The sequence below is a fragment of the Falco naumanni genome, chromosome 11, assembly GCF_017639655.2.
Source record: "Falco naumanni isolate bFalNau1 chromosome 11, bFalNau1.pat, whole genome shotgun sequence".
Lineage (NCBI taxonomy): Eukaryota > Metazoa > Chordata > Aves > Falconiformes > Falconidae > Falco > Falco naumanni.
Window position 1 is genome coordinate 6,678,646 of NC_054064.1, and position 24,527 is coordinate 6,703,172.

The 24,527-nt window shown below is 40.3% G+C and overlaps 1 protein-coding gene across 2 annotated transcripts in view; it reads right to left on the reverse strand.

Moving 5' to 3' along the window:
* Nucleotides 1–24,527, reverse strand: part of ABL2 (ABL proto-oncogene 2, non-receptor tyrosine kinase) — a 49,775-nt gene that overhangs the window by 19,659 nt on the left and 5,589 nt on the right. The window contains exon 1 of one of the 2 annotated variants that reach the window (XM_040610504.1): nt 528–4,383. The exons of the other annotated variant lie outside the window; for it this stretch is intronic. Coding sequence (XP_040466438.1) covers nt 528–633 — 106 coding nt within the window. The 5' untranslated portion in view covers nt 634–4,383. Of the gene's footprint in view, nt 1–527; nt 4,384–24,527 lie in introns of those variants that run through there. 2 annotated transcript variants of the gene reach the window in all.

The following is a 24,527-nucleotide window of genomic DNA, read 5'->3' on the forward strand; positions in this document are numbered from 1 at the left end:
GCCATAAATCACATATTACCACTTTCATTTCCTATACAATGGAAAACTTACATCATCATTTAGTAAGAGTAATACATGGTCATGCGAGAAGGTTATGCTTCACCCATCTCCTTCCTTTTCTTTATTCCCACAATACAATTTGCTTCTCTCCGGATACGAATGCTTTTCCTATTCAGCCAACATGTAAGGGGTGTTTTGTCCCCCACCCTGTGCTGCCAACACTGCAACTACCAACCTCTTTGGTCCAAGAGCAGGAGGTAGTATACGCTAACTCTTAAATTTTAGAGTCACGTTACGTGCTGAAGAGGTCTCTATTTCTGAAATGCTAACTGTGTAAATGCTCATAAGGATGCAGCATTTCAATAATCCCCAAACCCAGATAAAAGCAGGGAATCTCAGTCCTGCCCATGGCTGGTCCCATTCTACAAGACAAAGATAGGACTTGAACAGTCCCATATCTTCCTTTTGAAACACTTGGAGAAATACAGGAAAGGGATAGCACAGCATTACATCCCTGAGCATCATACCTGTGAAACTCACGCCAGGCTCAGAAGTTTCCTCACCAAGGCAGCAGAGCAGCTTACCCTCTTTGCCATAGCTGCTGGACTGGAAGAGGACCGTCCCCACAATCATGCTGTGCTCTGCAGCAAGCAGAAGAGGCTGCTTGACACGAGAAGTCCTGGACTGCTACTGCCAGCACAAACGTGCAGAGGATCACTGCTGACAAGGCTGGCGCCAATGAAAAACCAAGTGCTGCCAGCGGGCGAAGGAGAAACTGTGGAAATCGAGCTGCGGGTTAACGTGGTTATTAGCTGGAAGTGAGGGTGGAGCTTCCCAGGGAACGCTAAACAGAGGATGTGGGGAATGGACTGCAAGTTGAAACAAATTTGAGATAAGCTATGAAGACAGAGTTTTGTTCGGCTAAAAGTTGGGCAACAAAGTGTTTGCGAAGAAAGCAAACAGTTTCCTTGGCAAATTACAAAACAGATCACCCATTAAGGGGACAGCCCAGACTGATTCATTTTTCTACTCCACATACCATTGAGGGACCACTATTTACATGAATCGGCACAGGATGATGTTAATGAAAACATACATCTAAGATGTACAAGCACTGAGCAAGCAAACTCTCTTGAGCATTTCAGAAAGAAACAGAGAGCAAGGGCAATACAGCACTCCCAATCTGAGCTGAATATTTGCTGATTTAGTAAGACTCAGGACAGCTCTCTAAAAGGGCATGATCAAATTATCACTCAAAAAACATAAGATTTATAGGATGAGTTCTTTAAAAGCCATAGCTGTCTAGCAAAGGCTGTATAGTTTCTAGCAGGACAAGCTCCTCCTAACACGTGGACAAGGAAGGGTTAAAGAACAAGCAATCACCATGGCAGTATCACACCTGGGGGGTGGGTGGGGGCTGCTGCAGAGGGGTATAAAAGGGAGCAGGGAAAGGAAAGTCAATGGTTTGGCCTTTGTAAGGGGAGAGGAGCTGCTGCAGCCCACCAAGGAGGAAGAAGTACAAAAGAAGCGGCATTTCTGTAACCCACCATTCTGTAAGAAAGACTGCTGCGCCACGTGATGAGGCCTCGGATCAGGCTAAAGGTAAGAAACAAGCAACCTGCCTTATTCCAAATGTTTGCGTTTTGTGGATGCGGAAAAACACTGTGTAACTATGGGTATGCTTGTGGTGGTGAGGAGTTGCTTTTCCCTGTATGGCCTGCGATATAAGTTATTTCCTCTACCACCATCGCCTAACGTATGTGGAAAAAATAACTAGACAAAATACCTTGGGATACCTACATACTGTTGTCTTCCTAAAGTTCTGACAAGTGGGTGACCTCTTTCCTTCCTTCTCCAAAACCAAGCTGAGTGAATCCTGCAGCGTGCTAGCCAGTAGTTACAGGTTGAGATGCCTAGGGTTTATTTTATCCATTTTCATCTTTGGTTTTGTCTCTTGCAGTTTATTGTTTTCTCCCCTTATTTGCTCCAAGTACTCCTAACTACACTGGTATTAGTACTAACCTTAGTGTTTCTATTAATACACAAAGAATAAGCAGAATTTGCAGAGAAAGACAATGCAGCCTCATAAACACATGGATGAACTTTGTGACAAACACACTGCTGAAATGGTACCAGGAAATGGCAAGCTACATGTGGATCTGTGGCTAAATTAGTCTTAGCTGTAATAGTTAATAACCTTAGCTAAAATCACAGATTTACTTCTTAGCTAAAATCAAACAGATGAGTAATTGGTATTTGGAACAAAAAAGGATTAGCAGAAAGTTAGGTTGGATTAAGAACATAACTTGCAAATACATCTACTGACCCTATCAATTTTAGCCTCTGTCAGAAGAGTATCCTCAGGCAAAGCCTAATGGGTGGCTGGTCTGTTAACGAGCTCCTGATGGGAACCAAGTCATAGCCAGCACTGGCATTGTGGATGAGTAATACCCTAGCTGGAAGTTTCCTCTAACAGGGCAATTCTCTGGCTGCATCCTTCCAGCCACCCTCCTGAAGGCATTCCTCCATGGGCAGGATACGGAGTGTCCCTGCACAGTGTGTAGCAGTTCAGAAGGTCCTGTCAAATGCACTCAGGCAGAACAAAATCAGGCATCTTTCTACCTGAGCATCATTTCTTTTACAACTGATTTTCCTAGACAGTTATTTTGTACTGTAGGCCATCACCTTGACATCTGCATCCACCACATCTGCATCCTGTTCCTATTCCCTTCGCAGTAAGTGCACAATATAAAAATCTTAATTCTGGTGTACTTAACTTCCTCAGTGGAAGAATCCACCTTTCAGGCACAGCAGCTCTTCCCAGCTCTTTAGACTATTCCCTGTGGTGTCCTTCAAAGCAGTTTCCTGAGAGTGGTTACCCTTCCTGTACAACTTAAATCATCCACTTAGAAACATTTCTCTGTTCTTCCAGCAGTGGGAAGAAGTTGAATAAAAGGAAATCTTGCTGACTATGCTACTTTGAAAAATATATAGTTCAGGGAGCTTCTAAAGCTTCTAACAAATCTGCTGTACTCTGAATTTCTGAACCAACTGTTGATGTCTTTTAAACAAAAGAACGTGTAAATGGAAATACAGCTCTGAAAAGGACTTGGTGTTGCTTGGAGTAGGCCAAAGTGACTGGTTTGTCAATGGAAGGAAGACAGACAAAGTAAGGGTTATAGGGTGGGTAAATCCTGGTTATTGCATACAGTCTCAACCTGGTATCTTAGCATTTTACATCAAAAAGCATGGGGGTGGGTGTGTATATACACACGCACGGTATTCTGTCTCCTGGCTTCTTACAGTCCTTTTTCCACAAAGGGGCACTTGAACACAAGCCCACCAGGATTCCTGCATGTACCACATCTTTATTTTCACTTTGAGTTTTTAAACTAAATACCTATATAAATATCCATGATGCTATTTTACACACAGGCTCATTTTATATGCTTGCTTTTAAGACTACCAAAGAACAGGTACTGGTCAACTTAAAAGCATAGAACGTAGACCATCAAGTAACTAATGACGGCTAGTACAATTGGTATTTTCCACTGCATCTTCAAAACATGTATCCCTTTACATGACTTTTAAAAGACTTCAAGATCTTTACCCAGCTTGTTACTGGGAGGATTTCTGCCTTAATGAATACAAGGAAACAAAATTGATAACACAGCAGCAAGCGGGTTTCCTATTTTGCTGACACGATTGGAAAAGTATCAAGTTCTACAGTAGCTTTGTTTCTGAAGCCAAGTCTCAGCGTTTCCTACTAACCAAAAATACTCAAGGCAAACTACATACTAAAAAGCAAACCAATGCTGAAAAGGCCAAGTTCCTGCTGTCTAATAATGTGGTAGCACAGAAGCAGACCGATGAACTTTCTTTACCCCGTAACAGACTTCGGCCCTTACCTAAATGGACCACCTAGTCTTTCTGCTGACATACATGTGGCCATGAAAAACACCAGTTTAAATGGGACAGACAGCTCACATACAGCTCTGGTAAAATGCAGGCAACCTAACTAAATGCCATTCCTAGGTGTTCCTCTCCTGCAAGCAACCAGACTCTTAATAACGTGGTTTGCTTGAGCTAAGCACAGATCCATAGTTAGCCTTTGGGCCTCCCACAGAGTGGTGCAAGGTTTAAGCAGTGTAAACAACCCACTGAATAAAGCCAAGAAATACAGCTCCAAGCCAAGAACTTGGGATGGGCAAGGAATAGGTTTCTATTTATGGTACCATGCTGGGACAGACTGAATGGGAGGAGGCTTCAGAATCAGTGACAAAATTGCATCATGAACAGCTCACATCATATAAAAAGAAACATTTCAAGCCAAGCTGGTGGCAATGCCTTGCCTCAGTTATCAAAATATATCTTACATAGAAAAGGTTAATAAAAGGGATCTTTGGTATCAGAGACAAATATATGGAGAAACTTAAAAGCTCTCCGTACACCTCACCTCTTAGGAGCAGATTTATTTTGCAACATGACAAACTGCTGCATATGATATTTCTCTGCACTTATTTAATGGTTAAAGTGGTGGGACTTTACCTAGAAGACGTGATTTTTTGGCTAGCCTGAAATAAAATTCCAAGGGAAGACAAGGTCTGGGTTTTTGTGTTACTGAATTTTACTTGGTAGGAGGAGGGAGACAAATTGATCTCGATTTAGTTACACCAACGTATGAAGAATTCAAGACATTGTCTGTCTACCTGAACATTACAAGAGATTAGCTATGTTAAGATTTAAAATAAACAAAAACAAAACCCACACAAACCAGTGTTGACAGAAGGAACCGCCTGCCTTCTGTTTCACTGGTTCCAGTTAGGCTCACCATTTTTATTAATAATATCAGACAGAGAGAGGCATCCCTCAGCTCGTTCCTTTGCTCAGATGTCAGTGACACACACTTATACCACTTCTCCCAGTATCAACCCAATGCAGCACCTCCCTACCTTTTTCATCAACTAATTTCTGGTAAACAAGTATCTTTTTGGCACAGAATCCAGTATAAAATAAATCAAGCTTAAGCTCCAAAGTATTCATGTGAAAACCTTCATTCATTCCTTTCTGAATCCAAGAAGCATAAATCTCTTCATAGATCAACAACTGTCTAGGCTGTAAGTGACCAAACCTTCTATCAAAGCATACGGTAGTGTTGCTGTTTTAAGAGAGAATTCAAAGTAGACTAAGTATTGAGCATCTTCAGTACGAATGCTGCTAACTCAATAGACTGGCTCTCACTACCTTTTAAGATTCTGTGTCCTCATAGAACTCTGGCAGGAAAGTAGCGCTGGGATATATGCAGCTAGCAAAATGATGCTGGTTTTACATGCATTTAAAGAACCCTTTAGGGTGAGGGACTCATGTAAACCCAGGAGAGCTGGGCCTAAGCTATTAAAAGGTACAATGGACATTTCCTGTCACCGGTACCGGGAAGGGCCAGTATTCACTCAAGTTACCAGTATGACTACTTGAATGGGCCTCTAGGTGAGGAACCAAAACCCAACAGCACAACAAAGAAAAACACTCCCTGAAATGAGAGATTCTAAGGCAGGTACAATTATATACAAAAAGGATTTTAGAACAAAAAGCTACAAATGTAACTTCTTTGCAAAAACTTGAGTACTGTATCAAAGTGTTTACCTTAATTACTAAGGTTTTATTCAGCTCCTATGAAGCTACTCAGCTTTGCAGTTGCTGGTATCTAGAAACAAGTAGTGAGACCACCAACTTTAGATGTTCTATATTACATACCTCTTTCCATTGAGCGCCGAGGTGATGAAGTTGTAGGCTTTGTTCCTCTGAATCCTGCCTATAGTAGAGTAACAATTCTCACAACGACAGTTTTGGGGAAAGGAGTGCTACGAAGGGACAACCGGAATTCAAAGGTAACTGGGAAACTGTATACATGTAGATCAAAAGTCTATTTGACATCCTTCCTCTGTCATAGTAAGTTCCAGTAAACCTCTCTACTGTGAAGGGTAAGGAAGATTAGGTCACCCAGTCCTTCTCCAGGAAAGGTGGGATGGCCAAACATTATGACAGCTTACAGCAAGTCATTTAGCACTTTTTTTAATCGGCACTTTGGGAGAAAAGTTGCTTAATGTGGATTACGCTTCACTCAGACAGAATTTCTGATGAGTTGTTAATACCAGCCAGATCAAAGTCAAGATACTATCTGCTTCTTAGCAAATCGAATTAATAGTCATTTACTCACAGTGTTAAGAAAAACATTTGAAGTAAGAGCTCTTCTGCAAAAAGACTACTTGAAAAATCATGGCTCAACCAACCTCTAAGCAAGCCAGAAATACCTACATTAACAAAGTCTAGCTGGCAAGAGGTTTATTTTGCAGATGTAAAGCACCAACTTATCAGACTTTTGAGTTAATATGACATAAATGTCCAAACTGCTCTCCAAGTAACATAGTTACATCTTATTGGAAGTCTTCCAGTGTTAGGTACTCTCCTTAGACTCGGCACCTGAACAATGACCACATTAAACTGTTCCTCAGCTGGCTTTTTGAAGTTTATTTTTAGCCTTTCTAGTTAAAAACTAAAACTTGGAAGGAGAGGGTAGAGACGACCTCACTGACTTGTAATCTCGGGAGTGAAAGAAAACGTCGATCTAACTGCCCAAATTTGAGTTGATGTCACATCGTGAGGCCCAAGTAATTATTTTTACAAGTGCCTTGGACAGGCAGCACTGCTTACCTTCTGGAGGATATTCGGAGGGCAGCGCTCCCCAGGTGAGCTGATATAGCTTCAGTTTCCAGTACATGAGTTAATTTTTTAATGGAATCCCAAAATGCTTGTTAGCACAGATGCGACTTCTCAGTTCCATCCACCCACGCTGAATATGCAGCAACTGCCAATGCTACACAGTACTTCTGGTTGTTTTTTTTTTAAAAAAATCTCTAGCTAAAAATAAATCACGAAACTGTCAACCTCATTTGTCAGCAACCAATATGCTGTTCAAGCATTGTCCACAGCCATTTTCTTCTCTTGAACAAAGAAGGGGTTTCCTTTTTGAGGTATTTACTTCGTTTGACTAAAATACTCTCGTGATCTTGCCTCCTTTGAAATATATTTGTCTTAGAAAATAAACCAGCATTTCCTTTCCTCCAAGAAAAGCCAAGCTTTAGCATGAATACTTGCCCCAAAATTGTATGCCATCTTGTTAACGTCAGAACCAGGGAAAACTCTTAATATGGATGCTTATCAGGAGATCCCCAGAGTCTGACATCTGCCTGAGCCCTGGCTGACGGCGTCTTAACTTGTCTTGCTCCTTCTCAGCCCTGCAGGCTGATTCACTTGGGGGGGGCAGTGTAAATATGCACGTATGAAGTCCAAGAAACACGTCTGTTGCACTAAACTTAGTTACTGGTTCTGTGCTGCTGCCTGTTGGCAAACGCCAGGCACTTGTCATTGGCTCGGCTGAGCAGACAAGGGCCTCCATTCACCAGCGCCGTGTCCAACAGCTGCTAAATAACCAGGGTAACACGAATCCTGGCCACGGCAGAAGGAGAATTCCTAGCCCAGCACCGACAGCTTTGCAGTTTTAGGCTGTGTCACTGCATTTGCTTTTACAAATCTAACAGCAGTGCTAAGCCCTCGTGTGTCTGAGGCCAGTATTAAGACGAGAATGTACTCACTGAAATAACATTTTTGGAAAACCCTTTCCGGGTTATGGCAGAATTAATACAGCTTTGAAGGAACAGAAACTACAGTCAGACTGAGAAAGTTCAATATTCCTATTCTAAAGGTAATCAAAGCTACAAAAAGTCACTGTTTGACTTGCTGGTGTCGTAGTAAAGCCAGTTTTATTGAACAAGGATAGCTAGAAATGAGTAGACAAAGATTATGAATAAGTGGATCTGGATTGAAAATGCTTATGTAATTCTGTAGGTTTGTGATGGATATTACTCAGTAGATCTGATATTTTTGGACAAAATAATAAAAGAAACCCAGTGTTTTTAAAATAATTAATTGAAGGGAGGTAAGACTAGCCCATATATTCAATGGAAGGAATTTTATGCAGCTAAGATAGAAACATTCATTATATGTATGCCTGCTACTAAAGTGGTAGCATCTACTATGAAGTTAGGCATTGAGATAAGTTTTTCTTTTTAGGAAGTACAAGTACTTCTTGTTAACATCAAAACTCTAGAACATTTAAGGGAAGTATGATAGGAAAAACAAGTCCTGCCTCTTGAACTCAGCAGAACACTTCAGAATGTCACAAGCAAGTCAGCTAGCTGACAACTGGGATTCCTCAGGCATGTAACATCACCGTACTGGGTCACTTACAGCCCAGCATCCTGCTGTCACCATTGCCAATAGAAGTTGCCTGGGGAAAGGATAATGATATTATTCCAGAATATTGTCCAAGCCTCCAACATGTTGCAGCTCAAGGTCTTTCTGAGCCAGAGCTGGCGTTGTAGTTAAACTTCCTGATAGGCTTCTTCCACTATTTTGTCCAGTTACTGTCTGAAGTGATGCAAACTACACTCATCACAAATGGTATCCTGCTGCAGTGTTGTTAATAGCTCAACTGCACATCGTGGAATAATGTGGAACAAAGGCTCTTACTTGTTTTGAACACATCTGCTAGTTTCGTTTGACGATCTTCAGTCCCTACAGTGATGAACCCTGAACAATCACTACCTGTTGGTGCTTCCCTTGTCACTTGTGATTTTTATAGGCCTTTATCTTAATTCTACCTAAGCTACCATTCTACCAGGCTAAAGAGTTTGTCTTAGGCAGTCTGATGATGTTGCCTTTGGTCACCTTTAAACAGTCCTCCTTTTGAGTTTTTTCTAGTTCTACCATACCCGCCCCCCTCCAGATAACTAGATCAGTATTACATGCAGCATTCAAATCATAACTTTGTGCAGTGACAGAACGATCTATTTTTCTATTCCCAATGCCCTGGTTTCTGGACTATCATTCTAAATGTTGTCACGATTAAGCTGGAATATGACTGTAAGATTTATTTTTATTGTTATAGTAGTCAGCTCTGAGCTAAATACCTCACATGCAAAGCTAGAGCCGTTTTCCTCTAAGTACCACCTTCCATGTGGTTACACTGAGTCTTGTACCACTTCTTCAGCCTGGAACCTTCTCCAATTCTTCAGTCAGTTTTTGCCTCTAGTGTCTTTAATAAGTTAATAATATTAGCAACTTTACCACCTTGCTATTTGTTTTCTTCCTCTTGGCATCATTTGTCCTAGTCTCATAGCAGATTTTAATTAAACAGTTGAATTGATGAACAGTTAGAAAGTTGAGTGAAAGACATTTTCTTTATTCCTGTTTGATAGCTGCTTCACTTCTAGCACCATTTCACTAAACAAAAACCAATAATGTGTTCCAGCAAGTTATATGCTACAATCAGTGTTTAGTACAGTGAATGACCTGGTTAAGTATCATCAGATACTGCTGTCTTATGGTGAGGCGCACTTGAAAAAAAAAAAAAAAAAAAAGACAAAAATTACTTTGCAAGGGAAACTGCTGAACTAGAAGACTGGTTAAAGAAGGTGTAATTGGCTCCAGGGAGAAATATTCCAGGAGATGGGAAACCTGAATATGCCTGCATGCAAACAGAGCAGAAACATCCCATAGATAATGTTTTTTCTACTAATTTGTTTTCAGAGCAGTAAAGAAAAGCAAACAATGTACAACAGCATGGAAATGAGTGACTTAATTCCCCAGAAATGTTAGCCCACATCTTTTGACTAAGTTAGACTGCCATTTCAAAACCAGAAACCGCATGGAAAATGCTTAGATTAACCTTAAATTAGGATAGCAAGGTCAGATTCTGATCTATAGATGAATAAACATCATAAAAAGAGGTAGCTGCAATTCCAGACTCACCTAATAACTCATCAAAAGACAAATCCCCACCAGAACCAAGCTCTGTTGCCAACCTACAATGCTAACCTGAACACTAACAGTTTGTCTTTCTATAACACTTCAAAATAACACTTCAAACATTCCCCCCCTTGCGCTGGGGAAATATGGAAGAGGAAAACAGTTGTATGGATTTATCTAGGATTGTAAAGGGCTTTGAGGCAATGCTAATGAAATGAAATCCTATTTTATTGAATTGGTACCACAAAACCATCTATTCACCTGGCATAAGAAGAGACAGACAACATAAGCTATATTGTAAGAGTCAGGCAGGCTTCTCAAGACAGGATTATGCACACTAACTTAAAAGCAAGCTAAAATTAACAGTGAGAGAGGAAGGGATGAATGCCACCTTTAGCCCTCTCAAAATGCAAATATTCCAAAACCAACACATAGACAAGTGTTCTTTTGGACTACTTCAGTGTACAACTGAATGAAATACAACAGAGTGCTACTCCCTCAGTTCCAACCAATCTATTCGTCTCTTGTTCTGATTTTCCATCTGTTGTTTATAGGTTTTTGGATTGAAATACAAAATGACAAAGTATCTGCTATCTTCTAAAACAGATCCAGCAACTAGAAAAAAAAAAATTGTCAGTTGCTTGCCACACAATTATTTAACTAATTTTTTCCTGTTCAGAGGGTGAAACAATGTTGACAGTCAGGGAATAATAACCCACTACCAGTTATTTAAAGAGCCTTCCTCCCACTTAATACTGGCATAGCTGTCTGAGACATCTCTCCTGCTGCCAGTATTTGTGGTGGTACGACTGGGATGCTCAGAGTAGGTTGGTCGATATATTGTCAGCTGGTTTTAACCAAAGGTTACTCTAGCCTCTATTACTGCTTCTGCCTTTGGGTGCCACCTCCCCCAGTGCTTAATTTACTCCATTTACTATATATATTCTCAGGGAGGAAGGAAGAGGGAAAGGGCTGGAAATTCCCAGTGGGAGGTCTAACATTGCAGCTCACTCAGCAATTCGTTTCCTCTCGCTCTGTAAAGTACTGGTTAGCTCCTAAATTGCATCCATCTACATCATCAGGTTTTATGGATTTTACTGTGCATGGTAACATTTTTCTATAGAGACAAGGAGTACAGCACACCACAGAATGGGAGGACACTTCAGTATTACCTTGCCTCCTGCGGCACTGATAGTTTTTACGCCTGCAATGGTAGCAGTGACAAGTAGAAATGCACAGAGAACTGCCATTCAAGTTGATACGAGTTATCGCTGATACATAACGGGTGAACAAGGCAAAAATATGTTCTTAGGTCATACAAATTGGAGAAATCAATCCATTCATATGGTGTACAGGATACTTGCAGCTACAGGAGGAATGGTATCTGTACTCTACTATCACTATTAATCAAAGAATAGGGAAATTAATGAAGATTAAGTGCAAGATGACTTAACCTAAGCTAGAAAATAAGGTCTCTGACAAAAGAACATTAGCTGCACTCGGTTTCTTGGCAAGATTTTTGCCAGTTGTGCCGTACAGCTTGCTTTGAGGGAGGTATGTGAAACTGCTTCTGAGTCCAGGAGTGTTGTTTTATGAAATGGAAATTTTGAACTGAGATTGAAACCGAAGCCTAACTGTGACACCCAGAAGGGACCTTGCTTGCAGCGTCCCCATGTCTTCCGGTTTGAAAGGCCAAGAAAGGTCCCTTTATCTTGTTAAATTAAGGTAAATTTTTTTTCTCCTAAATTGACAGAGTTCCACCTCATTCCTTCTTCCTCCTACTCCACAGAAAAACATTCCCAGTTGTTGCTGGCTTATATAGGTTGTGGGGACAGCTGACTGCTTGGATTACACAGGGCTATATTGTATCCCTTCAAGAACCAGCCACACTAAGTACTTTCTCTGGGACCAGGGCTCACTACTGGGCTGTGCCAACACACCAGGTGCTGTCTTGCAGTTGGAAATCCCAAGACAACAGGCAGTCCTGCAAATGCTCCTCTCAAAATCATTCTCTCTTGAGCCTCTTACAGTACAAATCTACTCCCAATTAGATACCCAAATAACCAAAAACATGGTGAACTTGTACTCCATTCTGGCTTAGCCTCTTAAAGCAAAGGGGCAGAATGCCATCTCCTGCCTTTTGTCCAGGTACTGGAAACTAAAGAAGCCCTGGCTTTTGGTAGCTTGGCAGAAGATTTCCCGGTTACATTAATACTATTTACAGCAGTTACCTATGGCCATCCTGTACTTGAATGTTTTCAAAATAACTGTAGCTCTCAGTGCAGTAGTTGGAAAGCAATACACTTACCATCCCATGCAGACACTGCTTCCAGCCTAGGGCTTCTCTGTCCCATCCTTATGGAGACATCTTATTTAGCGCTACTGCAAGACGGTCAATTGCTGCCAGCTTCCTGAGGTGCCACTAAACCCTGCCTTTTGGGGCATTTCCCTATTGGAATTCCATGCTGTTGTGACATGTTACTTAACTCTCAAATTTCTTTGAAAAAGGAAGAGTTACTACTCTGCAAGCAACAGAGCATCCAGAAGCAGTTACAAATAACTTCAGACTGAAAGGCGCTACACCATGTTGGTTTAAAATGGGTCTTTCAGCTCAGAAGAACTTTACAGAACCAGAAGCTAATGAATATTTGAAAGTATTTGAAGGGTCTTTAGAATTAATGACATGTTACCTGCACAATCTACATCATTGCCAGAAACAATCTTACCATTGCTTTCAAGCTACTTAAAGCCAATGTAAGTGTGCTGCATGGGCTGCTTGGAAGTAAAAAGATCCTGGATAGGTTATAGAACTGAGCAGATGCCAAAACTGTTAAAAACAGTGAGGGAAGTGAGGCAAGGAAAGATGTTTATATGGACACATTACTGCTTCAAGATCTAAGTCTCTTGCAATCTAAAATAAACCATACAAGCATAACAATGTTAAATTTTTATAAAGCCTGATGGTCAGTCCCTGAAAAACTGAAGCAAGAGCTGAAATTCAGAAACCTGGAAACACACAGCACATTTAAACTCCTCCAGCAAGGATGCTGAAGCTCCTGCATGAAGCATCAGCAGAGATTCTGGGGCAAACACCCTTTAAGGTCGTGCTTTCATCATGAACAGCAGATTGCCTGTGTCCCCCCAAAAACAAAACCTCTGAAGCACCCAAAGAGACCAATGGAGGTGAATCCATGAAGGTGAACAGCACACAAATTAGTGACTGAAATACAGAAGATGAGAGCCTGGAGAATATCCAGCACAGACCTACAAAAAGCATGAATTTTGTGGGGTTTTTTTCCTTCACTAAAATACCAGTAAACTAAACATGCAGGGTCAAACCTCAGGTTCTAAAGCCGGAAAAGCTGAGTAATAGCAAACATCAAATTATCATGATCAAATACATCAAGCAGAATCAGCCCTCAAAAGGGCTGACTAATCTAGGTTGTCATATTCTCTTGTGACGCCAAATGTGACTGTTTAGTAAAAACTTGTATATTGAGAATTGGGTGTAACTAAAATGCAGCAAATAACCGCTGTAAGAACTTAATTCCTAATTACTAGAGAAACTAGACTAACAGATTTATTCACAGAACTGAGCCTCTTTTGGCAGAAACAGCAGTCAAATAATCCATTTGATTATCCAACTCTAAGTTCACACCTAGGTCAGCAGCCTGAAGGACAGCCAGCCTTTTCCTCTAGCTGTCAGTCTCACCAACGCAAGGACTGCAATGAAGAGCTGCTGTTACGGCCACGGGGTAATAATCAGCTTTTCATTCAAGACATACACGTATGGCCATTAATGCCAAGAACTCTGTGACCACTGAAGTAAAATAACGGTTACAAAATCCCCACCCTTAAATTAGATAAGAGGTGATCCTATTCTTAGAAAATTAGAGAAGTAACCTCTTATGAAGAGATAACTGCCTTTGACTCTTTAAGCATATCTGAGTTAACACATTTCTGAATTTCAAAGATTTCTAAAAGAACAAATTTCAGGGTCTTATTTCAGATAGCAGCCTTGCTAAAGAAATACAATGCAAAGTGTATGTGTATAACCTATTAGATTATTTTTTTTTAGTAATCCTAAACCAGATTCATCAAAGCCCTCCCCAGACATAAAAACAAAACCACTGAAATATTTCGCTAAGGTCTTGAGGGTGCAGACTGAGCATGTGGCTAAATGAACCCAGCAAGCAGCTGCTGCCAGGTCTGTGGCTGTTTCCCCTGCTCCCAGCTGCCTCCTTGGCTGCTTCCCATGTGCTCGTACCTGCCGCGTTCATCTGCTGTGCAGCGACCTGGGTCGGGAAACCAAACCAGCACTTCAGAGTTTTCTGTTGGTTTAGCTCCCTGGACTGGCTCACCACAGGGTCAGACAAGAACCAGTCCTGGTAAAGACAGAGCACAGTGGTGGTGGGGACAAGCTTCTCTTTTGACATGTTTTCATCAGTTAAGCCTTATCATATTGTAATTCAGACAACCAGGATATAAACAGGCTGTATCCTTTAAAAGTTTACTTCAAGATTAAGTATTTCCTAGATCAAGTTATAACCCTCTCCATAACAGAAAAAAAATAATAATGCAGCTATTCTTAATTTGAAAATTCCTAGTGAACCTTTTAGAAATTACGCACTGTGAATATTGTAGACAGATTATTTGTAACAGACTTAACACTACTGGTACGGCTACTGTTGGCCCCATTAGGGGGAAATTACATTAGACACAACAGATGCATGCTCTAGCAGCAGGACTGAAACTAAATGACTCACCCAATTAAAATATATGGAATCTAATGACTTGACTTCTAAAGCAAGGGCAGGGCTTCCTACATAATGACAGGTACAATATAATTATGGGGAAATGGACAGTCTTGGCTTTGTTCTTAATACATGAAGGTGGCTGCTGTAATCTAAGACAAATACATAAAATGCAGGTCATTCCTTTAAACTGGGGAGGAAAAATATTCAGGTCTGGGTGTGGAGGTCTCAAACCAGTTTTATTGGGCACTTTGCCAATGTTATGAAAGCAGTATATCATGTAAGGGTGGTAGCCTACTCAAGGCAAAAAGTACAACTGGAAAAATCAGCACGCGCAAAAAATGGTGCAACCTGGACAGGGGAGAAGAGGAAGGAGAACTGAGAGCACACCAGTGGAGTACAGAAAAACACTATAGTCTATGTGAGCATTATTTATGTTTAGAGAGATGTGGCATCCATGCAGCTCAGACCACCAGAACTCCACTTCAATAAAAAGGTTAGCATTATCCTGACAACTTCAATGGGGATACGTAGCCCTTACAACCATCATTAGAGATTTACAAAAAGAAGCACTTCAAATAACTCCTTACCCTAATTAAGATTCATAAACTGAGCTTTCTGCAGCTGTTGAGATTCATCTCCTGTTTTTGTCCGGAGGTTTGGGGCGGGGATCGTTGTGGAGAGCACAGACCCTGGCAGACACAAATGCTAACTGCGCAGCTGTCTTTGGAGGCACGCTGCTGAAAGGACTCGGCATTCCTCCTCAGAGCTCAGGCCTGAGATGCACAGTCATATTTTTATCAGATTTCACACTGCATGAGTGCTAACATACAATGTTGAGAGTTAAGACATCCAGTGATGTGCCTGTTCTTTTATACAAGAGGCAATCAGGGAACAGCAGCATGAGGATCTCATCCCAAGCAGTGAAGTCTTCCTAAATCTAGATAATTGTTATCCAGACTTGTTATCCCGACAAGATGCAATATTTTCCCAATGAGAATATGAGTTCTAGTAAGATTTATTCCAAACCCTCTAGTAGGTAACCATCTAGCCTGCTCAGACATCTACAACTAAACAATAAGATCCACAATTTTTGCTGAAACACTTTCTTAATAATTTAAGAAGAAGAGAGAAAGACTATGTACCAGATCCCAGGCTTCTGCTGAGGCTGTACATGTTTTGTTGGCGACTACCCTCACCAGTGCTAATTATGCTGTACCCTTCACCAGCAGTAAATGCTGGCTCTCACACGCATTAAATTCACAGCCTACAGAACATTCTCAAGTCAGGGCATGCTAATATTATGACTTGATACTACATGAGATATTTTTGTTGCACTTGATACATAGAGTGCTTCACAGTTTTGGTATTTTATTCTCTTGACAGTCCTACAGAGTAGGGTAAAATTTGTACTACGCAGAAGGTCTAAAGCAAGGAAACAAAGTCATTTGCTAAATATCAGACTAGGGCAGAGCAGGACTCAAACTGGTGTTGATTAGCTATCCTTCCTGAAGTGCAATACTTGGAGCTTTCCTTACAAAATCCTTTCAGTATCTCCCTAATGAGTAACACTTTCAATTAGAGACATGCAACACTGAAAACAGCTACTGCCTCAACTACTGATGTTCTCTAAACAAAAACTCCTACGCTTCATCACACTAATGAAGTAGCAATAAAACAAGTAGCTTTACATTCAAGCATCAAAAAAGGGAAGAAAATCTGTCACAGCATAATAGAAAGCCTCTACTGTCCAACTTGGAAAAGGAAAACATGGTCCTGAGGAAAGGGTGCTGTATCAGTAGCTCTGCTAGAGACCTGCTGCATAAACCATTTTGTGTACTCATGCCTCTCACTTAAAACACTGTCTTCCTTTTATAAACTTACTACTCTTCTAGTGTGTAGGGGGGCAAGACTAAATAGCTAACTACTACAGAAAATAGTTTCTTAACTGCAGGGATTTTTACTCATGACACTATCTCATTTTTTTTTAATATTTAAACAAAGATAGTACCTTCACGAGCAGAAACCATTTTCTTCTATTCCTGCTTATCTGTATTCCTTGTTTTAGAGCTAGCATACTGTGTCTGTCAGCAAAGGCAAGGAATTTGGGAACAGTTTCCCCAGGAGCAGACACAGTCAGATAGACTGTGCATCACCTGTCTCATTTTCAGAACAGACATGACTCCAAATAAAGATACAGGCAGATGAGTAAGAATGCTAAATGCTCATAGGAAAGGAAACCGTTCTTCCTAATTTGTCACCAGCACCAATTCCTGGACATTCAGTTCTGTTTCCCCTTAAGCCTCAGACAACCTCTTTTGCACACAGTATTCACCGTGGAATGATACTTGTTCTCACCGCACAGGATCATTATCTAACTTCTAAAAGCACAAGAGCAATCCCCTGGAAGGGTAACCTTCACCTTGGTGATATGAACACTGCTGCAGCAGAGCAGTTTATACTACATACTAACGCCAAGATGCTGCTTCTATAGTAGCTTTTATGGTTTCAAAAATCACTAGCCCACTTCCTTGTAGGTTCAGGGGGTGAAGTACAGGGGGTAACCATGTGATAAAGAGTGTTTTAATCTTTCTGTATGAGGAAATAACAGATGGATGGATGAAACAAAGCCAGGTGCCTGGGCCTGAAATGCAGGCAAGATCTCAACCTCCTAACGAATTAGGGAAGTGTGGAGGAGAGAAAAAAAGGACAGCTACAGCATACCAGAAGTCATGCCTTTGCTCTTACACTATAGTATGCAAGCCAGGCAGTCTGTCTTGGTTGCATTTTAAACAGATTTTCTTATCTCCTTTCTAGTAGTCTGTTTTGGGACTGATTAATGTGTTTCTTTCAATGTGGTCTTTCATTTTCTGACTAGTATTGAAGGGAATGATAAGTGACTTAGAAAAACACAAATGCACCTCAGTTTAACAACTACCCCACAGTTGAGCAGTCAATGATGAACTACACCACAGTAATGTCAAGTGATCTTATTTCTTAGTAATTACATGCCTCAACCCTAAACACCAGGTTTGGGATCTCTTTGCCAGCCCACCTAACTGCATGAACACTTAGTGCAATTCACTCTCTTGTTTGTATTGCTCTACTGCTGAACAACCAAAGACAGTATACTAAAGTTCTCTATCTGTTGCTAATTCTCTGTAGCTTCAGCCTCTTTATGGATGTTTAATAAATAACATTCAGCAAAGCACAGTGCTTTGAGCTTCCATTTCAAGGCAAGTTAAACAATTTACACAAACACTAAACTTCTTTCAGACCCATTACCATGCCACAAGTGTTTTGAAATACAGGCTAGAACCACAACAAACACATTTCTCTAACCAGCCTACAGGATGAGACAAGAGTGCATGACTGAACATTTAGCCTGCAGACAGCTTTTCTGTGTTTGCTTCTGCAAAAGTTAATTCTAAACATCTCCATAAAAGCAAGCAAGCATTACTGCCATTTCACAGATGAGAAGTGCCTCTTAATTTGAGGGCTCAGATTACCTAGCAGAAGTATCCAATTTAATGCTTTTTCATGCACAAAAGGTTGCCTGCACACTTACACGTAAACAAGCTGGAAATCCTCTCTTACTGGCAGATGAAGTTATCTAGGATAAAGCCCAACAGAAACAAAACAACTACAAAGGAAGCAGTTCAGCTCTTAAAAGCAAAAGCAACATGAACATGTATTTCCTTAAATTTTAAGACAGCTACATCTGCATTTTGATACATGGATCTCGCACGCTTTCATAAACCAACAGTTACTTAAAACTTCACTGTAACACAGTAATGTTCAAAAACACCCTTAACTTTTCCTACCAGAAAAACTTTTTTGCAATGGATAAATTAAGTCGAAGCATTGTAGCACCCTCTCGTGGTAGGCTGGAAAATCATGTTCTCCATAAGCAGCTATGTAATTGATCCTTCTACCTTCTTACTTTACATTCACACAGCCTCCTGTGTGCTGCCCAGGCTCCTCAGTTCATGTGGTAGTTCTGCCCAGCGTGAGTCTGTACTCATTCGTACTCACCTGCTCCCCGCTGACAATGCGGTGCATGTTTCAAAGCCTGCTTCCCTGCTTGAACAGAGCAAGGTGAGCTTTGTGCGGAGAGAAGAAGGCTAAAGAAAGGAGAAAGGCTGTTTAAGAGGTTCCTCGTAGTCAAGTGCTGTTCTTGTTCAGGAACAAAATACTTAATGGCAATGCCTCAAGCATATCAGCTGCACTGTAGTTCTGTCACAGCTGATGCACAACAGAAAACATGCTAAAATCAGCACCTGGGGATACCATGTCCCCATGGGTAAAGCAAGGGAACTGGCACAGCTCACCTGAATCTAAACAGACTATGGATTACGTTGCCTTAAGGCACACCTGTTTCCACAGCCTAAAGCACAAGTGCATATAATACCAGGGCTAAGTCCATCCACCTGTGGCTGAGCAGGTACCGAGAGGATAGCTAAGCATTACCTAGAGCTAGGCTGCACCTCGCAGTAGTTACATGCTTTGTCACCAACCCCTAAAATGAGAAAAACATTTAATTTAGCAGAAACAGTAACAAGGTGCAGACAATGACAAGAAAAAGTAATTGCACCTCTACTACCATGGCGCAAGCTTGTGTGTTGATGGAAAGACACATACCTAGAATAATATTCAAGTTTAGCTTAACCGTTTGACAAAAAAAGCGAATGGAAGCTCTACAGACTTATTCACATCAGAATAAGAAAGAATTAGAACTTCTTACAAGACTACAGACAAGATAAGCTTCGACAGACTTAAGCTCGTGGCCTATTTCAGCTTCTCAAAGCATATCTGGACTTCCAACTAGGTGCTAAAGTGCAGGAATTATCACACAACTAAATGACTCTAATATAGAGGGTAGTGCCCTCTTTAAACATTTTACCCCTAAAGAAGTTAAATATATTTTATTATGATGACCTATAAACACAGAAAATGAAAAAGTTTTCTGACAAAACACATCTAGTATTGTTATGACAAAAGCAAGACTTAAACCTGCTAGACTTCTGTTTCACAGTATAGCTATGGCACGCTACTCAAATCATCATTCAGGCATCTGCTGATTTTGCACATCAATCCTAAGCTATCTAATGCACCTCTGGAAGAAAAACTTACGAAATGTGGGCTAACTGTTCTTCTGTAGTACATATCAGATCAAAATTTATTAGATTACTCATGAAAAAAATAGATCTCAGCTTCTTCTAACATGAAAAATCAGTTCCTTTCTCACAGCTATGTAGAAAACCTTAAAAGCCACAGTTTTTTAAGATCCTGAAGAAAAAACCCTAAATACAATTTGGAATACTAGCACCACAGGACACTATATACTAATTTCCTATTTATTCTAAGGATCTTCTCTAGACAAAGCCTTTTTAATCTGGTAAAGTATCTCAACTTTCTCAGTTTACCTAGCTTTTTTAAAACAAAGCCATAAATCAAAATTAAGTAAAATGAACAAATATCATCCTGAATAACAAGCATACAATTTATGATTAATGAAAAAGTATTTTGCTGTGCTTCACTGGGTAACTAACTGGGCCAGAGCACAAGTTTAACACTGATATCAATTACAAAAACACTGGTTCATCCCTCGCCAAGTTGTACAAATCTCCCTGCCTAAAAATGACAAAACCTACCAAAACCTCACTTCCTAGTCAGGAGAAAGCACAAGAATTCTCTGGGACATGCAGAGAGCTGGCTCCCACTATTTATATACGTTACTGACACAAATTATAAAGCTCATAGTGGCTTACTTACTGCCAATCCAGTCAGTGAAAAAGCAGGTTTGAAAAGAAACCAGAGCTGAGTGGTATCACCACAAAATGATCAAAGAAACAACCTTGGAGCATCTGTTCAAGGTCTTGCCTATACCACAGCCTTTATGCTTTGATCAAGGTGCCGCTTCAAGAGTAACTTTACTAAGACTTGACACTATTAATATCAACAACATTCTAAAAAGCACATGTAGGACATTTAGCAATTTAAAGTTCAAGTTTTAAGAACTTGCTATTTTAACTTTCTTACATTAACTCTGAGCCCAAGAGCTGTGAACTATTAGACTGAATTTTTTATTTGCCAGTTGATAGGTGAGAAGATGAAAAACAATCTATAGGAGAAAAGGAACCACGAATTGGCTCTCAGACAAAGGACACTGTTTCTCTTTCACTTCTACTGAAGTGAGCAGTGAACATAAAGAAAGCTTTACAATTAAAACCTGCGTTGTAAGAAAAAACTGCATTAAACACAAGCAGCGAGTAAGTCCATGCTTACGCAACCCAGCTCAGGCCAGTATAAGCTTGGACTCCGCTGCACCCAGTGACTTAATGGAGGAAGGAAGCCATGCCACTATTTCAAAAGATCTTCGAGGTTATTCAGATCTCAAAGAAGAATCCGTTTCACTCTTCCTAGATGAATAACTTGTATTAATTTTTTAAAAGTTTGCACGAACAGGCTTTTTTTGTTGCTAAACAGTCACCATAGTTTCATTAATTGGCAAGTTCCGACATACTAGATTGCTGGACTGGAAGTAACACTTACAATTATTTCTTTTTAAATCACTTCAAGGCTAATTAAATATTTTTTCCTGTTTTATTATAAAGTAAATTTCAGAGATACTACTGTATCTGTATCTTGCCTCTACTTCTGCTTTTTTTCTTCTGCTCTTTTCTAAGTAGCAACTCAAAATTGATATTCTCATCAGTTGCACAGCCTCCCACAGGTTTCTGAATAGCAGCAGTAAAACTGAACAGTCTTGCTAACTCTGTGACACTTCTGGTTAGTAAAATAAACCCTGACCAGCAAAGGCTTTGAAATAATCTTGAGAAACTGAGATGACCCTGTAAGCTAAGGAAGGCTTCATTACATTAATTTACACTCCAGCTTGGGTTTGAAGGGTTATCTCCACAATCCAGGGGCTACAAAATTAGAATGTACAAATGTTTTTGTGTTTCGCCTAGAAACCAGATCCGTGTTCTTTAAACACCTTTCAGACCCCTGATGTTTAGGGTAAATGTAGAAGGTAATACTAATCTACTTGGATATGACAACATTTAAACAAACTTCTAGGCTGGGCCATGTTGGAGTGTACACAGATTTGCGATGAAGAAGTGTTTCTTCACTTTGCAATTCCTCTGTGTTCTGGTGTGTCTCCTGTAAAGGCACGCTACTCTACAATCAACTTTTCCAAAAACTATGCATCTAATTGAACACGGAATGTGAAAAAACAGCAACACTTTGTGACCTGTGCTACATACTACCACCATAATAGCCAATATTAATATAATTTCTTTCAACCAGAAGCAAGCTTGGCACCTGTTTCAAAATTGGCCATGGTGCTAAGCACATTTAGCCTGCAACAAAAGCGATTATTGGTATCTTGTGCCAACCCACTGTAAATCCCACACGTGAACTCTAAAGAATGGATATACATATTCACTATTCCATTGTACTTGATTCTACCTCTGGTAAGAAGGGATGATGATGAGGAGATCTTGTTGGTGGGTTTTTCTTTCCCATTGTTTTGGGAGGACTGTTTGTTTCAGTCCTGCAAATTAACATTTGGTTGTGCTCAAGGAGCTTGGAACTCCTCATCTTTTTGTGCCTTATACCAGTCATCAGCTCTGTCAGCCCTGAACTGGTCAGGCACTTGGACTAGATGATCGCTGCAGGTCCCTTCCAACTGAAATAGTCTATTCCATTCTATTCTATGTGGGGAAACTCCCCAACCGGTATGCTGCCCACTACAAGGACATCGGTCAGTAAACCACTTCTAACTTACCATAGATCGGTTTAGAAGGCCCACCTGTCTCATTTAACAATTATTAAATATGCCCATGACTGTATTTTGAGTGTTCAGCTTTGCAGACAATGTTTTAAAATACCATCTCCAGTGTATCAAAATGCACTGTCAGGGAGAAGGTGCAACATCATCTTTTACCCTTTTCTTTTTCCAGTCTTCCCTTATTCCCATTAGTTCTTCTCCAGCATTATCTGTCTTTCTAGAGACACTCTCCTCCACAGTTGCTCATCTTACATATTCTAGTTGAGATGATGATAAATAGGAACAGCAGAGACATGCTCGATACTTAGTTGTTGGGATTGTTATAGGAGAAAGGAAGGAGAAACAGACTGGGAGGTGCACAGGGTCACAAAACCAGAATGATCTCATTTTCCTATCCTCTGAGCTGATTCCTAATTTGACCCCAACAGCAGCAGGAGATGGTTCCTGTGTCTTTGCCATATATCACTTATAACAAGAAGCAGCTACTTCGGTTTCACTTTAGTATTAAATAACAACGAGCCAGGGAAGAGCACAAAATCCAAACCAGTAACACTGTCAAATTAAAGGATGAGGAGATACAGAACTGTCCTATAGAAAATTAGTTTTCCTTCATTGAAGAGCTACTTTTCTTACGCAACTGTAGTCCCAATTCTCATATCACTATTGTCATAGGATACCTTAAAATCAACATAAGTGAAGCTCTAAGTTCACTAACACCTGTAATTGTTTTTAATGGACGTATCATAGTAAGATTAAGATTCTAAGGACAACATTTGGGAGGAAAGGGCAGGAGAAGAAGAAAGGAATTTCTTGAAAAATTTCAGTCTTAAATATGTTTAAATAGCCTTTAAAGAGCACTAGAAGACTGAAACAAAATCAATTCAATTCTTAGCGAAGTATTTCTGTGCATCTTTGTCTCACCCTCAAAAATGGCAAAGTCATTTTAAAAAAAGACATTTTTTTCAAATTTCTCTGCTGATTTAGCTGATACGAAAGCCACCTATTAAAAAGTTAATGCAATCTTATTGGGAGATGTGCATGTCTTTATAGAAAGCCCACAAAGCACATGAAACTTCCTAAGCAGATATGGGTAATATAACTCAGCTTTGTTGTTGTGGTTTACAGTGTTACCAACAGGAAGCCTCAATGGTTTTGTAACAGTCACTTATTCTAGAGAGAATAATCTCTACGGATAATACCAAGACCAGCCTTTAAAATAAAGTATTTCATAACCACAAAACCAGATGAATGTGAGGGCTGATGCAGTAACCGTGAGAGAACCATTACTTCAGACCCAGCAAGTCAACTGTGTTACCCAACTCAACACAAGCTTTTTTTTCTTTCCTGCTGTGTTGAGGGAAAGAGAGATTGCTGGTGGTCCAAACAACTACAAGAAATACTCCTCTACTGGTAAATACTCTCCTCAATGCTGTTAAGAAGGAACCTGTTCGCCTACTTTGCATATTCACCTGCAAAGCCACTCAAGGGGCCATCTGCACTACAGCTACCAAGCTTTGTGTCACTCATAATCACACACTGTTGAAAGAACGACTAAGCATTTGGCCGGCAGTGATTTAGGACATCAGATTCTGAAACAGTTATAATGTAGGTGAAGCTTTAGTCTGTGGCCATCTAGCCTTGGCTTTTTGAAATACAACCAGGTGAAAAGAAACTTGGCAAGTCACTGAACAAATCCTAACTGCATTACTTTCAGTTAACTATCATATGCATCCCTACTGGTGTACGTACAAACTGCTGTTTCTTGTTTTACATTAGTTGGATTTTAACATTTCTTATGAGTGTGAACTAGTCAGCTGTCAGCAGTACTTAGAAGACAGTTTACAGACAATAAGTATACTGGAAACATTAAGTTGTCACAACTAAGAGAAATGGACTAGAATAAATCACACTAACGATCATCTAGCTTTATCTATAAAACAAAGGTCCAAAAAGTATTATTTGACTTCAGCAAGGACTGGCCTGCTTTAAGAACAAACGAACATGACATATGCTGACATAAGTGGGTCACAGAACAGGTCACTTCTCCTGAACACCGGTGAAAACATGATTTCAAGCCTACTGTCCCAGAATCCGTAATTACTACCAGC